This window comes from Psammomys obesus, unplaced genomic scaffold (genome assembly GCF_907164565.1).
Source record: "Psammomys obesus unplaced genomic scaffold, mPsaObe1.curated_primary_1811, whole genome shotgun sequence".
Taxonomy (NCBI): domain Eukaryota; kingdom Metazoa; phylum Chordata; class Mammalia; order Rodentia; family Muridae; genus Psammomys; species Psammomys obesus.
Window position 1 is genome coordinate 37,987,685 of NW_026585644.1, and position 16,701 is coordinate 38,004,385.

Consider the following 16,701-nt stretch of genomic DNA (forward strand, 5'->3'; position numbering starts at 1 on the left):
TATCCCGGCAGACCACTCGGTTGGACATCTTGGTGCCTGTGCCGCCTATGGTGCACGAGGATGAATGAGGAGGCGGCGGCGGCGGCGGCTCCGCGAGGGGACGAGACGCCGCGGGCCCAGCCCAGGAGGAGGCGGCCGCGGGGAGGGGACCGGCCCGGCCCAGGAGGAGGAGGAGGAAGAGGAGGAGATGGCAGCCGGGGCGGGCGGGCGGACGGCGGCAACAATCGCCAGGAACTCCGCCGGCCGCCGGAAGATAGGGCCCACGGCGGCTTCGGCCGAGCGGCGCGGCCGCGGAGTCGCCGGCGCTGCCGCGACCGGGCTGCTTCCGCGAGCCGCCCCGGGCCCCGCCGCGCGCGCGGCCTTCCGAGCCTCCCGCTGACCCCACCCCCGTGACTCCGCGCCCTCCCCCGCCCGCCCGCCCGCTCCCACCGCCAGGCCTCCCTCCCTCCCTCCCGCCGCGCGCCCGCCGGCCCCGCCCCGCGCCTCCGCCCGCCCCGCCTAAGCGCGCTCAACGGCGGAAGCGGGACGGGCCCCGCGCCATCCGGGCCGGTTGGCCCCGAACGGGGCGGCGGCGATCGGCGCCCCCCCCGCCAGCCCGGGGCCGGGGCCTGAACCCGGGAAAGGCAGAGCCCGGGAAGCCCACGCGTCCTTACTCGCCGCTCCACCGGGTCCGGCCCACTGAGCATGCCCAGCGCCGAGGCCGGGCCCGCCGAGGAGGCTCAGCGTGCACGCTCCGCTCTCCGGGGTTTAGCGCCAGCAGAGGCTGGGGGCAGGGCGCGGGGCGCAGGACGCAGCCGCGAGGCGGGGAGAACCCCTTCCCCCCTAGCCGCCCGGCTTGTCCCGGCGCGCCGCCGGCTCGGCACGCACACGCGGTCGCTCCGCGCCGAGCGCGGCCGGGGTTCCCCCCTCCGCGGCGTCCTTGGTGGATTCCCACCCTCGGGGTGTCGCCCGGTAATGCAACCCTGGGGCCGCGCCGGGAAGTTTCATTTGGAGAAACAGACACGCGGGGAAGCGTACGGGGGGGGGGGGGGGACGATGGGGGGGAGGGCTGTAACCTTCGCCTTCCGGGCTCACCTCTACCACCAAATAATGTCTTTGACAGTTATATTTACTAATTGTATTTTAGCTTTAACTGCAGTGTGGCAAAAATTGTCTCAAGTATTTCCTTCTGTAAAAAGTGGGGGGTGACATTCGGGAGGGAGGGATACCCAGGATTGAGTTAACGCGGGCGAGGAGCCTGACTGTAAGGCTTACTACAAATGTCACCCAGCAGCACAGAATTCCTTTACGTGCTGGGCAGAATCAAAAAGGAAGTGGTTTGGCTTTGAAGTGCAGGATTCCAAAACTAGGAAGAGTAACAGTTGACCATCTCCCAGAAAGTATTTGGGGCCGAAATCATACTCGTTAAGCTAGATCCTGGAGAAGTCCCAAAGTAGATGTCTCGCTGCCTAATAACGAAGTTCGGTGTTCCTTAATGCTGTAACAATATTCTTTTTGTTTGGTTGGGGTATTTGCCAGGTTTTCAAGTTTTGTTATGAGTTAAGTTCTGAGGTTAACTTCAATAACAAAAAAGGTAGATCGCTTCTTTCTCCCAAGAGTTTGTGTCACTTAATCAAACTTAGCAAAGACTACAATGGCGAATAAAATATAAGTTCTTGGACTGGAGAAATGGCTCAGTCGTTTAAAAAAAAAAAAATTGCACTGTTCTTGCAGAGGACCAAAATTGAGTCAGCACCCACTTTGGGTAGCTCCCAGTTCCAGGGATCTGATGCCTTCTTCTGGCCTCCACAGGCACGTAAGATTACGTGCACATACGCTCCACACACAAATATATGTAAATAAATGTTTTTAAACATCTCTAGAATGCTTTCAAGTACAGTTTTTAATAATTTAATTCTATGTGCGTTGGTGTGAAGGTGTTAGACCACCTGGAATTGGAGTTCTACAGTTGTGAGCTGCCATGGTGGGTGCTGGGAATTGAACTTGGGTCCTTGGGAAAAGCAGACAACGCTCTTAACCATAGAGCCATCTCTCCAGCCCCTTCTTTTTCTTTCTTTCTTTCTCTCTCTCTTTCTTTAAGACAAAGTAGCTGACTGGCCTGGATGAAACACCCAATGTAAGCCTGGCTGTCCTCAAACTCAAGGTGATACATTTCCCTCTGCTTCCAGAGTGCTAGAGCCAAAGGCAGCTACCATCACAGCAGCTGTTTTGAGACAGATGTTCCTATATACTGCATAGGCCTGACCAGAAATGAGTATGCAGACCAAGCTGGCCTTGAACTTGCTGGGAACCCACCCATCTCTACTTCCCTAGTACTGGCAGTACAAGCACACCCAGCTCCAATACAGCCTCTTGAAAGAAGACAGTTCGAACCTATTCATGTCCACCTCCCCTAAATACTAACTTCATAATGCAGTTTATCAGCAATTTTATATAATTTTCATTATTGACAATCTCAGGTGTATACACTAGTGAATTGGCTTTGACATTCCATAAATGTTATTCACAGTAGGGGCAAGGAAAAAAATAACAGTCCATATGATGCACAGAATAGAACTAGTTCCAGAACCTAACATTAGAGCATATAGCTTCCAAGACAGACTATCCAATCTTTGTTATAGTAATTTAATCACAGCAACAGTGGACATCATTAAGACTTGTATTAAGACAAGGTCTCTTCCCAACTAGAGCTTCCTGATCAGCCTAAATTGCCCAGGGATGGCCCCTAGGCTCTGCCTCCTTGGCATTAGGATGAGGAGACACTGCAGTGCTTCCAAGCTTCCTCCAGCATTTTACATGGACACTGGATAGCTCAACTCAGGTCTTCATGCTTCCACAGCAAGCAATTTACAGCCTGAGCCAGCTCCTCAGCTCATCGGGTTTATTTTTAATTGTGTGTGTGTGTGTTAGGTGTGAGGGGATGTGGCTAACTACAGAGTCCAGAAGCTTCAGATTCCATGTGGATGCTGCTAATCAAACCCATGCCCTTCGCAAGAACAGCCAGTGTTCTTAATTGCTGAGCCATTTCTCCAGGACCTAGATCTAAAGATATAAATGGTAACTATAATGCCATACAGTTGTCAATCATAATTAAGTAACTATTTTCTACACTAAAAGTTGGTTTTGAGCAGGGCCTGGTGGCACACGCCTTTAATCCCAGCACTCAGGGGGCAGAGGCAGAAGAAACGCTATCAGTCCAAGGCCAACCTAGTCTACATAATGAGTCTCAGGACAGCGAGAGCTATATAGAGACCATGTCTAAAAAAGGAAAACAAAACAAACAAACAAAAAAAAAATGGTGTGATATTGCTGTAGTTGGCCTTGAACTCATAAAGATCCACCAATCTGTGCCTCCCAATGCTAGGATTAAAAGTACGCACCATCATGCCTGGTCATTAAGAATTACAAAATTTATCTTATTAACATTACCTTTGCAAAGGCTTTTAACTTAAGAGTAAGATTACTATTATGTGCTTCCAGTGCAGGGGTCTCAACTTCAGTGCTATTTTAGTTTGAACTGGATGACTAAGTGTGAGCAGTGGGGCACAGGGACTGTCTACTGAGTACCCCAGAGGACATCCTGATGACAGGAGAATCCCACTCCACTAGCTGTCCATGCCTCACCCATTTGATGTACCTGACTCCCATTTGAGAACATGTTCCTGGGAATATGTGCCCTCATCACACCACTCAGAGCTGGGGAGCTAGCTCAATTTCTTCATAGGGAACAACAGGGATACCCTCAAAAATACTATTTCCTTTTACTTTATATGTACGTTTTGTCTGAATGTTACAGGTGTACATCTTTTGTGTGCCTAGTCAAAAGTGGGGACCCGATCGGCTGGAACTGGAGTTGCAGCCATGAGCCACGATGTGAGTGCTGAGAATCAAATATGCGTCCTCTGAAAGATGCTACAGGTTTCCTACTCTAAGCTGCCATCCTTCGGCCCCCACGGCTACAGCAGACATGCAACAATACTAAGAGGCCGAAGTTCTTGTTGCCCAGCTATCAGATGCTGGGAGAACTGGGCTGATCTCCCAGTAAGCACTTAACCAGCAGTGTTGTCTTCAGCAAGCTTTTAACCTCTCCAGTCTGTCTTCTTGTCTGCGAAATGGGAAACAGAGCTCCTCTGCAGAGATCTAAGAGATCATTTAAGTAAAATACCGAAAATATTACAACTACTAGGTCATTACTGCAGATTTAGCACATTCAAAAATACAAGCAGTTCATGGAAACAATTTGTCATACACAACAAAAACTATAAAATATTGGTGTTTTAAAAGTTTATTTTGAAGGTCTTTAAAAAAAAGTAAAAGACAATCTGAGAAAAAAAATTGCACAGATGATACTCATTAAATAAGTGTGATGATTGACAGCCGGGTGTGCTCTCTTCTGCAGCTCCAGAAGTGAGTTCTGTGGCCCTGAAGGTTCTTGCACTTCCAGAGGGGGAGGGGAATCATGGCAATTAAAGCTGCCTCGTAATCATGTAAATCTACAGTAGCAAACAAAATGTTTCTTTTCTTCCCAAGAAATCAATTTCGATCTTCAAACTGTGCCTTATTTTTTAAAAGGTAAGATGCTAGAAACTCAATGGGATTTGGTGGTCTGTAAGGGAAGAGAAAGGTTAGAGAGATGATTGGTACGTATATTAATTTACACATACCATTTCTTAAAATGCATCTGTCTGATTTTCATTTCACAATGAAAGGCTAGTCATAATACAGTAAGCCAAGCTAAGAAGCCAAAATTAAAGTTTTAAAAGGTCTTAAAGGGGGCTGGAGAGATGGCTCAGAAGATAAAAGAGCACTGATTGCTCTTCCCAAAGGTCCTGAGTTCAATTCCCAGCAACCACATGGTGGCTCACAACCATCTAAACATGAAATCTGGTTCCCTCTTCTGGCGTGCAGGTGTACATGCTAACACACATTACATAAGTAATAAATAAATATTTTTTTTAAAAAAAAAAAAGGTCTTAAATTGTTTTGTAGCTTAAAACTAGTTCTGAAATTCAATTCTAAAACACAAAGAGTCATGTTTATAATCCTTCTCCTTTATTATTGCGTGTATGCAGGGGAGAGATGATGCCTCACCCATGTGGAGGTCAGAGAACAACCTTGTGGAGTCAGTTTCTAGAACTTCACATGGGTTCTGGGGATTGCTGCTTGCCAAGTGCCTTTAACTGAGTCCAAACACATTTGGGAAATGAAATGCTGCTTGCCTCGGGGAGACATCTAGGGTACTAACAGTGGTCAGCTCCTTTTGTTGTTGTTTTTGTTTTTGAATTTAAACAGAAACTCTAGTTTTTATTCAAAGGAGAAAAAAAGGTTCTCTGAATAAAAGCACTTCCACTCATTGATTTTAATTCACATTGTCATTAACTGGAAGATTTTCCTTTATGAGACAACTGTAACTTAGACATAAAATATCCCTTTTCTATAAAAGGCTTCCGTGATCATGTTTTTCTTTTTTTTACTATTATTATTATTATTATTTATTACAATTTATTCATTTTGTAACCCGGCTGTGGCCTCCTCCCTCCTCTCCTCCTAGTCGCACCCTCCAGTGGTCAGCTTCTTGACTTTAGTGCATACTGCACAGAGGTTTAGTTTGTAGCTGGCCCAGTGAGGTAGCACACACCTTTAGTTCAAAGCCCTCTGGAGACAGAGGCAGGCAGGCCTCTGGGAGTTAAGGCCAGCCTGGTCTACAGAGCCAGAGCTACAGTGAAAACAAAAGCTCATCAAGCTTACAGTGTGTGTAGTTTCCCAAGTGAGTCCTCCAGAAAAAGACCAAATAAATAACAGACACGCCACTAGCAACTTCAGCTACAGATGAACTCACAGGCGGCATTAACATTCATTTACACTAGTTACTTTTTTAAGAGTCACTTCAATTTTTCTTCAATCTCTTATTACATTTGTTTTGTGGGGAAGCCTACCAGTTCTGTAGAAGACAGAGGACAACTTTGAAAACCAGTCCTCTCCTCCTTCCATGGGGACCCCAGGGACCAAACTCAGGTCACCAGACGTGGTGGCAAACCTCTTTACTCACTAAGCTATCTTGCCAGCCCAAATATTTTAAATTATTATTTATGATGCTATAACAATTTACACCTGAGAAACCCACTAATATATTTAAAAGATATAACTCTATGTTTATCACTTTTATACAAGTAATTTTTGCTGAAAACCTGCCTATATATTAAAAACGGGTCGCTTAAAAAACCATACTGAAAACCGAACACAGTGACATGTAATCCTAGTTCCAAACCAACCAGTACAAAACAGCAAAATCCTAATGCAGCCAGTTCTGATGAGACCTGATAAGCTAGGGTCAGATGGAAGGGGAGGAAGACCTTTCTCCTATCAGTAGAGGAGCATGGGAAGAGTTGAGGGAGGGAGGATGGGATTGGAAGGAAATGAAGTAAGGGGCTTCAGCTGGGATACAAAGTAAATAAACTGTAACTAATATAAAAAGTATTCTTTAAAAAAAAAAAAAAAAAAACCGGCAAAATCATCCCTCCCACATACAGGGTGAAGAATGGTTAATGGTACATACCAGTAATCTCAGGAATTGGGAGACAAAAACAAAGGTTAGGTAACAGCAAGGTCAAAGCTGGGCAGTGCCTCCAATGTGTAATCCCAGCACTCTGGGACAGCTGCCTGGACTTCAAACTCATTTTATGTAGTAAATCTGAGGCTAGCCTGGGCTACATAGAGACACCCTATCTCAAAAATCCAAAGGAAATGAGAGATGGTAAAGTGCTGGCCTAGCGTGAGCAAGACACGAGAGCCAAGCCCCAGCACTGCAAAAACTGAACAGGTGGCACCCAATTATAATGCCTCCTCTACACATGGGAAGTAGAGGCTAGCCCAGACCATGGCGTGCTAGGGAGGAAAGGGGGAAAGGTAGAGAGAAAAGGAGAAAGGGAGGGGGATGAAAAGTTAAAGAAGACAAAGACAGACCAGACACAGTGGCATATTCCTGAAATTTCAGTGCTTGGAATTTCAGTCTAGTGTATATAGCAAACTCCAGGACAGTCAAGGGCACATGATGAGACCCTACTCAAAAAGGCAGGGTGGGGAAAGAGAGGAGAGAAAGGCAGGCAAGGGAGCATACAGAAACCTGATTTACCATGATAAAAAAATATTTATTACCCTGTGCTGGGCATGGTGGCACACAGCTTTTTTAGGGCATAGGGAATTGAATAGCCAGGCAGTAGGAGTGCTCCTCTTTAATCCCAACACTCGGGAGGCAGAGGCAGCCTCCCAACTGCTTAGAGCAGCAAACCCTACTAGAATCGCCCTCTGAGACACCACTTTCATGAAGATTTTTTTAAAGATTTATTTATTCATGTATATGAGTGCTCTATTTGCATGTATGTCTGCATAACAGAAAAGGACCTCAGATCCCAGGATAGATAGGTATGAGCCACCATGTGGAAGGGCAACGGTGTTGTTAACCCAGGCCATCTCTCGAGCCCCCACTTTCACAAAGATTACGATCCCTAGTGGCTTATTTTGCCACAACTCTTTGCTTACTAATTCTATTGACAAACATTTTATTAGTTAAAATCATCCTGTTTTCTTCTTTCTAGCACTGAGAATTTTAATCAGGCGTGGTTGTACACACCTACAATCTTAGCACTTAGGAAGCAGAGGTAGGAGTAGGAGTTCAAGGTGATCCTAGCTACAATGGAAGTCTGAAACCAATTTAGGCCACATGAGACCCTGTCCCAATAAAGCAATACTAATAATTTAAAATTCAAATTACATAGAATTTCTAACATAGCCTTCTGGTGGTGGTGCTGGAAACTGAACATGGGGCCTCAGACATGCCATGGCAGCAATCTACCACAAAAGCTGTGACTCCAGCCCAACCACATTTCAGTCACCAAGAACAGAGACAAGATATGCTCAGTCATAAGAAATTGTACTTTATAAACATAAATAACCAAGCAAAAACAAAAGGCGGTATTTATTATATTCATTTAATCAGTTAGTAGTGTCCTTGGGCAGTCCAAGTATATGCTATATTGAGCACAGTGTGTGTGTTTCATTTTAAATGTGTATGGTTATTTTGCCCGCATATACGTTTGTGCCCAAAGAAGGCAGAAGAGGGCATCAGATGCCCTGAAATTGGAGTTACAGGTGGTTTTGACCCTCCATGCAGGTATTGAGAAACAAATCCAGGTCCCCTGCAAGAGCAAGTGCTATGCCATCTTGTCAGCCCTAAACTTACACAGACCCATCTGCCTCTGCCTCCCCAAGTGCTGGGATTATAGGGCACCTGGCTGACTTTCTTTTATTTAAATAGTAATAATTATTAATTAATTAATTAATTAATTAATTAATTAATTACTTTTTTAAAAAATAAAAGTTTAACAGCAATGGGACCAGAGAGATGAAGAGATGACTCAGCAAGTAAAGATGGCTACCACTAAGCCTGACAACCTGAATTCAGTATCCAAGATTCATATGGTAGAAGAGAACTGAACTCCCAGAAGTTGACCTCTGTATGTCTACCACAAAACACACACACAACAAACATAAATGTAATTCTAAAATAAAAATAACGAGTTTGACGTCACTGAACAAAAGCCACCATACACAACCATTCCATTGGTATTTCGGGTGTGGAGCACAGTCTGTATCTCCTCTCACAGGAAATGTTATCTCACCTTTCCTTGGCAAGCACAGCAAGTCCCTGTAATAAGATAGGCACGACTGTCTGGTCCAGATAGGCACGGGTGGGCAAGGACTGTAGATCCACCTTCTGTTTTGATGACTTCTCTGCGTTTATCTTCTCATTTTCAACTATCCTCTAGTGATGTTAAAAAAAAAAAAAAAAAAAAAAAAAAAGCAATTCATGAATATCCCCCAAGTACAAGACTGCTTGGAGAGCAAAACAAAAACTAATGGGAAAAGAGCACTAGAGGAAAGGCAAATCATGACTAGAACTATTCCAGATGGCAAACCTCTCCCCCAGCAGACATTCAAGCCAACCCCTAAACTTCTTTCTTTTTCCTTCCTTTAAGATTCATGTTATTATTTTATGGGTACGATACTTTGCCTGTATACATATGCACCATGTACCCAAAAAGGCCAGAAAAGGGCATCAAATCCCTTGCAACTAGAGTTACAAAGAGTTGTAAGCTACCATGTAGGTGCTGGGAATCCAACCCCAGTCCTCTGCAAAAGCAACAAACGCTCTTAACACTCGCCAACTCTCCAGCCCCAACCCCTAAACTTCTCTCTCTCTCAGTTTTTCAAGTCAGGGTTTCTCTGTGTAGCCCTGGCTATCCCAGACTCCCTTTATAAACCAGGCTGGCCTGGAACTCACAGAGATCCGCCTGCCTCAGCCTCCTGAGTGCTGAGATTAAAGGTGTACACCACCATATCCAGCTTTATCAGAGTATTTGGATACTAAAAAAAAGGAAAAAAAAATCTACTAGTTTACAAGCTATTATAATGCCTCCAATAAAAAACAGTAATTCCAGAAACAAGGCTACATATACTGCAGTGAGGACTTATCTAGGATGCATGAAGTCCTAGGTTCAATCAAAGCAATAACTGGGTATGGTGGTACATACCTGTGATCCCAGCACTTGGAAGGCAGATCAGGATGATCAGGAAATCAATATCATTCTCAACTATATACTGAGTTCAAACCCAGCCTCAGCTATAAATAACTCTAACTTTTAACAGAGGGCACTGAGCTGCCTCTAACCCCAGCACTCAGAAGACACAGGCAAGCAGATTTCTCTGAGTTCCAGCACCCACATGAGGCAGCTCACAAATGCCTGCCATCCCAGCTCGAGGACCTGACACCTTCACAGGCAGGCACCTAGACTCACACACACATACACATACATACAATTAAAATTTTTCTAATGAATCATTTAAAAAGAAACAATTCCTAGAGCTGGAGAAATGGCTCAGAGGTTAAGAGCACTGGCTCCTCTTCCAGAGGTTCTGAGTTCAATTCACTTATAACCATCTATAAGGAGATCTGGTGCCCTCTTCTGGCATGCAGGCATACACACAGGCAGAACACTACACATAATAAATAAATCTCTTAAAAAAAAATTCCTATAATACCCTCCTTAACTAATTTCACTCAAGCATTTACTGAGTGACTACCATGTGCAAACTGCTATGCTTAATTTTAGTTATGTCAATGTGACAGATCATATTATCAAGTTGACACAATCTAGAATCTTGTAGGAACTAAGACTCCAAGAACACCTGTAAGGGAATGTCTAGCTGAAGTTACTCTCTGGGCATACCTTCAAGGGATTAACTTAAAGTTAGCTGAGATAGGAAAACCCCACCATAAAGGAGGGCAGCCACCTGTGTGAGGCTTCTGTCCTGGGTGGCATAGAAGATGAAAAGTGAGTAGGAGCATTCACTGTGTTTTTCTTCCTGACTGTTGACAAAGCAGCCAGCACTTCAAGCTCCGCCACTCTGGTGCCCCTTCATACTGGACTACACCCCCAAAACCATGAGCCAAGATAAACACTTCTGTCCGTAAGTTGCTTTTGTCAGGATATTTTCACACAGCAACAGGAAAAACAAGTCAGCATCATGGATCAACCTAAATACATACAATACAAACATAACACCACACACAGAAACAAAAAGATTACGGTGTCCTGCAGTTACAACAGGAGAGACAGAACCCTATGGTCGCAACCTGCTGGCTCCCTGCTGAAGAACTTACAGGACACCTGTAAGGTACCTGCTCAAGTCTAGCAGTCGCCCAGACCTGAGAGGACAAGCACTGAAAAACTGTGGAAAACCAAAACGGCTACCATTCACAAGACAGAGTACTACAAGGAGAAACCTGTATGGGCATGAGGGGTACACAGAAAAAAACTGGTGAGGGCACTCTCATATCGAGATCAGCGCAGCAACCAGAGACCAGGAAGAAAACCACCAAAAGACACAGGGACACGTCTGGACTGCAAACACACTGGGAACACTTTGTGGTCCCATGATCCAAAGCAGCAGAGTCTCAAAATACATGGAGCATTAGAACAGTCAACGATGAAATTAGGCCTACATTAAAGGCAGGCCTGGCCCCATCTAACAAAAGTTAAAGTGAGCCTTAAAAAGTCAAACTATTAGCCTGGCATGGTGGCGCATGCCTGTGATCACAGCACTCGGGAGGCAGAGGTAGGTGGACCTCTCTGAGTTCTAGGCCAGCCTGGTCTACAAAGTGAGTCCAGGATATCCAAGACTAAACACAGAAACCCTGTCTAGGAGAGGGAAAAAAAAAACAAACCTCAAACTGTTTTCAAATAACTGTGTTCTGGCACAACATTCAAGACTGTGAAGAGACACCTAAACATAGTAAAATGGACAGTACCAGCAGAGTACTAAGGAATTAATACGCAGTGAGAGTGGTACATGCCTTTCTTCCAGCACTTGGGAAGCAGAGGTAGGAGGACCTCTGAGTTCGAGGCCAGCCTGATCTGCATGGCAAGTTGAAGAACAGTCAAAGCTACATACATTGTGAGACTCTGTCTCAAAAAACAAAAAAAAATTACTAGGCAAGACCGGTGAAATGGTTCAGTAGGCAAAGGCACTTACTGAGCAAACCCCAGAAAACATGTAAAAGAAAGAATCAACTCAAAATATACAGCAACAATAATACTGGGGGCTAGAGAACTATGGCTCAGTGGTGAAGAGCACTGGTTGCTCTTTAAGAGGACCCAGGTTTGGTTCCCAGCACACTCATGGTGGCTCATGACCAGTTCCCAAGGAGCTGCCCCTTCTGACCTCTGCAGGCACCAAACATGCCTGTTGCACACATACATCTACACAGGCAAAACACTCATACACAGTGCTCACTAGTTTTTATGTCAACTTGACACAGGCTAGGAGAGAACATCATTTGGGAAGAGACATCATCATTTGGGAAAATCACCCCTCCAGGCTGGGCCCCAGGCAAACCTGTGAGGTACTTTCTTGTTTAATTATGGATGTGAGAGGACCCAGCCCATTGTGGATTGTGTCACCCCTGGGCTGCTGGTCCTAGGAGCTATAGAAAAGCAACCTGTGCAAGGAATAAGCAGCATCCCTCCACAGCCTCTGCATCAGTTCCTAACCTGACTTCCTTGTCTGATGGACAATAGACTGAAATAAACCCTTTCCTCCAAAAGTTACTTTTAGTCATGGTATTTTATGTCAATAAAACCCCTAAAGCACACATAAAATAATGTGGAAATCGTGTATGTGAGAGAGAGACAGACAGACCAGAGAACAGAGAGACAGACAAGAGTCTGTTTTAGAGCCTTGGCTATTCTGGAACTCACAGAGATCCATCTGCATCTGCCTCCCCAAAGCTGAGGTTTCTTTACTTTCCCCCCCTCCCCCCGCTCTGGTTTTTCAATATAGGGTTTCTCTGCTTAACAGCCCTGGCAGTCCTGGACTCACTTTGTAGACCAGGCTGGCTTGAATGCACAAGAGATCCACCTGCCTCTACCTCCAGAAAGCTGGGATTAAAAACATGTGCCACCCACATCCAAGTCAGAGCTGGGATTTCTAAAGGTGTGTGTAGTTCCAGCACTTGCAGAAAACCTAAATTTAGTTCAAAACACTCACATCACAAAGCCCACAACCACCTGTAACTCCAGCTTCAGGGAACCTGACACTCTCTGCTGGCTCAGAGGTTACCAGCACACATGGAATACACACATACATACAGACACACAGACACACAAACACACACACACACACACAAATGTTTAAAAATAACAATATTTTTTTAAAAATAGTAATGTTTTAAGAAAGAAATTATAAGGTAAAAAAAATAATAAAACATTAAAACAAAGAAAAATCAACCCACAAAAATATATCAAGACACAATATACCTTGTCAGGCAAGGCGGCATACACCTTTAATCCCAGCACTTGGGAAGCAGAGTAAATCCGATCTCAGTGACTTCAAGGCCAGCCTGGTCTACATAGTGAGCTACAGGACAGTCGGAGTATTGTGTGTGTATGTGTGTATCATAGACAAGGCCATTAAAAATAAATCAGTATTCTCCCATCAGTGAAGCCTAAATGCCACAATACCAACCTGCCAGGCAATATGTGCCCCATAATGTTATCGTAGTAACGTTATAGTGGCATGATGGAATAAAGATGGAATATAGGGGCAACCTGCTGCTTTCTGACTGGATTTATGTCCTGTTCCACAAGAGGGTATACATGCCTGCCTGATATATAAACCTGGCCAAAAGCCTATAGCTCAGGAGGCCATGGGCCCCAGGGAATCACCTACTACTGTTACTTCTCTAAAACAGTTGTCAAATTACCTAAATATTCCTGTTTCCATCCATAGATTAATGTATCTCTCAAGTTTGGGCAGAAGAAGCCTATTTCTGCAGTAGTGGTCAGCAAGAAAGGAAGCTCAGAACTGATCCGAGTACTCAGCCCTAACTGGAACTTCTACAGTACTCCCCACTAAGGCTCCAGAACAGTGTGAGACAGGACGCAGACCTGGAGTTGGAGGGATTGCTATCTTCTGTACCCAGCATGACTGTAGAACTCATCATGAACTCATGCACTTACGGAGAACTGCACAAGACGAGTCAACACTCCTGCAGGCAGCACGACTTGGACTCACTGAGTTTCAACCAATTAAAAAAAGGAAGGGAATGTGTTTGGAGGACTGGGGATGTACAGGTAAGGGGTAGGCGGAAGCTGGGAATGGATATGATCAACATATATTGAAGCCAGCCTTTAATCCAAGCACTCAGGGAGCCAGAGGCAAGGGGATCACTGTGAGTTAGAGACCAGTCTGGTCTACAAAGTGAGTTCCAGGATAGCCAAGGCTATAAAGAGAAAAACCTGTCTCAAAAATAAATAAATAAATAAGTGTTTGTATGTATAGACAAGACTAGAGAGACAACTGAGCAGTTAACAGCACTGGCTGCTCTTGCAAAATACCTGAGATTGGTTCCTAGCACCCACATGGCAGTTCCTAATTATAACTCCAGTTCCAGGGAATCTGGCACATTCTTCTGGCTTCTGTGGGCACCACAGAGAAACAGAGAAACCCTGGGGGGGGGGGGGGGAACAAGCAAGCACCAGTGGCTCTTACAGAAGATCTTAGTTCAATTCCCAGAACACACAATGTTAGCATACAGGAGGTCCCACTATAGGCTCATTTCAAGGTCCAAACAACCTCTGATGTCATCACCTTCTGCCACCTCCAGGTGATAAAAGGAGCTCCACCAGGCGGCTCAACTCTCTCTTTATCTATCTACATATCTATCTCTCAGTCTCTTTCTCTCTTTCTCTGTCATGGGCACCCTCCTTTCTCCCTCCCTCCCTGCGCGCTCTCTCTCTCTCTCTCTCTCCCTGCCCCTCCCCTTTTCCGAAATAAATCTCCTTTATACCAGATATGTTGTGTGGCACAGTAATCATTATTTTAACACACTTGGTAGCTCACAACTCTCTGTAACTCAAGTTCCAGGAGATTTGTCACCATCTTCTGATGTACCTTCACTCAGGCAAAGCACCACTCAGGCAAAGCTGGGCATGGTGGCACACCCCAACACTCTGGAGGCAGAGGCAGATATATCTCTGTGAATTTAAGGTCAACCTGATCCAGATAGTGAGTTCCAGGACAGCCAGAGCTACACAGTGAAATCCTACCTGGGGGGGGGGGGGGAGGATAGAAAAAGTAAAGAAACATATATACATATACATGTATACACAAGGGAAGAGGCAAGGAGATCACACAAATGCAAATACAATGCAATTCCTCTGCAAAAAAGTCAACCTGCCAACATTGAAATACAGCTCTAGGTCAGGCAGGATGGCTCAGTGGGTAGGGTGATTGCTACACCCAAGTCTGATGACAAGAGCTCAATTTCCAGAACCCACCTTAGGGTGGAAGTAGAAAACCTACTCTGTAAGATTGTCCTCTGACCTCTATACACGTGCAACACACACACACACACACACACACACACACACGAGCACACTAATAATAATATATTAAATTTAAAAAAGAAAAGCAGATCTAAACTTACTTGCTAGTGAGCTTGAACAAGTTACTCAACTTTAAGCGTTCTGGGGCTGAAGATATAGTCAAGTTGATCTGGTGTGTATTACAAACACCGCAAAGCGTTGAATATTGACACCTGTTTCTATAACAACTGCTTGGAAACCTGGTCCTGCCCTTTTCTATACAAACTTAATCCCTATTCACACACAAATTTTCTCCAGGAAGCCTCTATTTTCCTAACCAAACCTACCCAGCTCTGGTTCCGGGATTTAGTCTTTCATTTACAAACTACCTTTATTTTTAGGCAAGTCTTAGCATGCTAGTAAAAGAAGCCATTTATAATCTGATACTACGGAGGTGACGGCAGCAAAGTGTAGCCTAGTAAACGGATCCTAAGTTTTCTCCAGCTCTCAAAAGTCCCATAGATGTGGCAGAGGAACTGGGCGAGTTACCTCAACGTTGTCTGTGAGACCGTACTCAGTGTGAGGGTTTTCTGCAACCTAGAAAACAAAATACAGTCACAGAGACATCCTCCCGTCCCGCGCTGCCTCCCTGCACACCGCCACTCTGAATCCAGGGCCTCCTGGTACCTGCGTCTGTCCCTCCAACATCTGCTCTGACTCCATGGCGGACCCTGCAAACCGCAATCAACCGGATACCAGTCTTGCAAAACAAGAAGAGCCGCGAGTTAGTTACCCGGGAGATTTCAAGTGGAAGACGCCAGGATGCGGTGCAGCCCAGCCCGGGACCCCGCCCCTCACCCCCGCGGGCAGCAGACGCGCGGGCTGAGACGGTCCACGGACTAGCCGTCCGCGTCGCATCGCGAAGCTCGGAGGTCGTCCCGAGGATCTAGCAGTGGGAGGAGGACAGGGAGCTGATTACCCGCGCCAATGCTGTCGGTTCCTAAGTGCCCTGCACAGCGACACCGACTCCCAGCGCGAACCGCTCCGGCCGTAAGTGAGGGACGTCGCGCTGCTGCTGCGCCTGCGCAGAGCGGCGCCGCGGGCAGCACTGCCAGAGCCCGCCTAAGTGGGCCTGCGCCTCTGCGGTGTACCGTGTCCCTGGACGCCGGCCGGCTTAGCCGTGCCGCAGATTGGGCGGAACCAAAGACTGCCTTAAAGACAGAGACCACTCGCCGAACGATTCTTACTGGAAAGCCACAGGCTCAGCCTTCTTTAAAGCCAAAGAGCAGCACCCAGCTGCCCTTGCAGGAGGTCTTAGGTTTGGTTCCCAGTACCCACAACCCAGGCTCACAACCATCTGTAGCTCCAGTTCCAGGGATCTAATGCTCTCTTTTGACCTACGCTGGCAGGAGGCACGCATGTCCTCCACATACATGCAGGCAAAACACGGACAAATATAAAATAATATATATATAGTATATATATTTATATTTAAAGGCCAAAGGGAGAGAGAAGGAGTAGCGTGTTGGGATTCTTGGGCGGCTTTTATTCAACCTCTGCAGTTCAACCTACTCTACGTTTATGTCTAGATTAGTAAAAAGTTTACTTTCAGGGGGAAAGGGTGCAGTGCATGGTAGAGCACTTGCCTGAGATGACCAAGGATCTTGGTTCAATTTCCACCAAAGAAAAGGGCTTTCCGGGCTGTGATACTATGGATACCATCCTGGGTTTTGATTGCTTGCCAGGTGTGGTAGTTCGTGTCCGAAATCCCAGCATC

The 16,701-nt window shown here is 45.8% G+C and overlaps 2 protein-coding genes across 2 annotated transcripts in view; both read right to left on the bottom strand.

Annotated features, from left to right (window-relative positions):
• Positions 1 to 724, bottom strand: part of Memo1 (mediator of cell motility 1) — a gene marked incomplete in the record, with an annotated part of 91,636 nt that extends 90,912 nt beyond the window's left edge. Inside the window, 2 exon segments of the mRNA XM_055618079.1 lie at positions 3 to 45; positions 654 to 724. Coding sequence (XP_055474054.1) covers positions 3 to 28 — 26 coding nt within the window.
• Positions 725 to 4,269: 3,545 nt separating this feature from the next.
• Positions 4,270 to 15,986, bottom strand: Dpy30 (dpy-30 histone methyltransferase complex regulatory subunit). The gene is made up of 5 exons (XM_055618100.1): positions 15,904 to 15,986; positions 15,612 to 15,684; positions 15,474 to 15,521; positions 8,679 to 8,821; positions 4,270 to 4,606 (listed from the first exon to the last, which is right to left on the bottom strand). The coding sequence occupies exons 2-5, from the start codon at positions 15,645 to 15,647 to the stop codon at positions 4,534 to 4,536; spliced, it is 300 nt and encodes a 99-aa protein (XP_055474075.1). The 5' UTR covers positions 15,648 to 15,684; positions 15,904 to 15,986; the 3' UTR covers positions 4,270 to 4,533.
• Positions 15,987 to 16,701: the final 715 nt, after the last annotated feature.

Excerpts from the sequence above, each read along its gene's own strand:
- Dpy30 (XM_055618100.1), bottom strand. The coding sequence starts at position 15,647 with ATGGAGTCAGAGCAGATGTTGGAGGGACAGACGCAG. Across the intron at positions 8,822-15,473 it reads GTCTCACAGACAACGTTGAG|AGGATAGTTGAAAATGAGAA; the intron begins GTAACTCGCCCA and ends TAACATCACTAG. Across the intron at positions 4,607-8,678 it reads GCTGTGCTTGCCAAGGAAAG|ACCACCAAATCCCATTGAGT; the intron begins GTGAGATAACAT and ends CTTCCCTTACAG.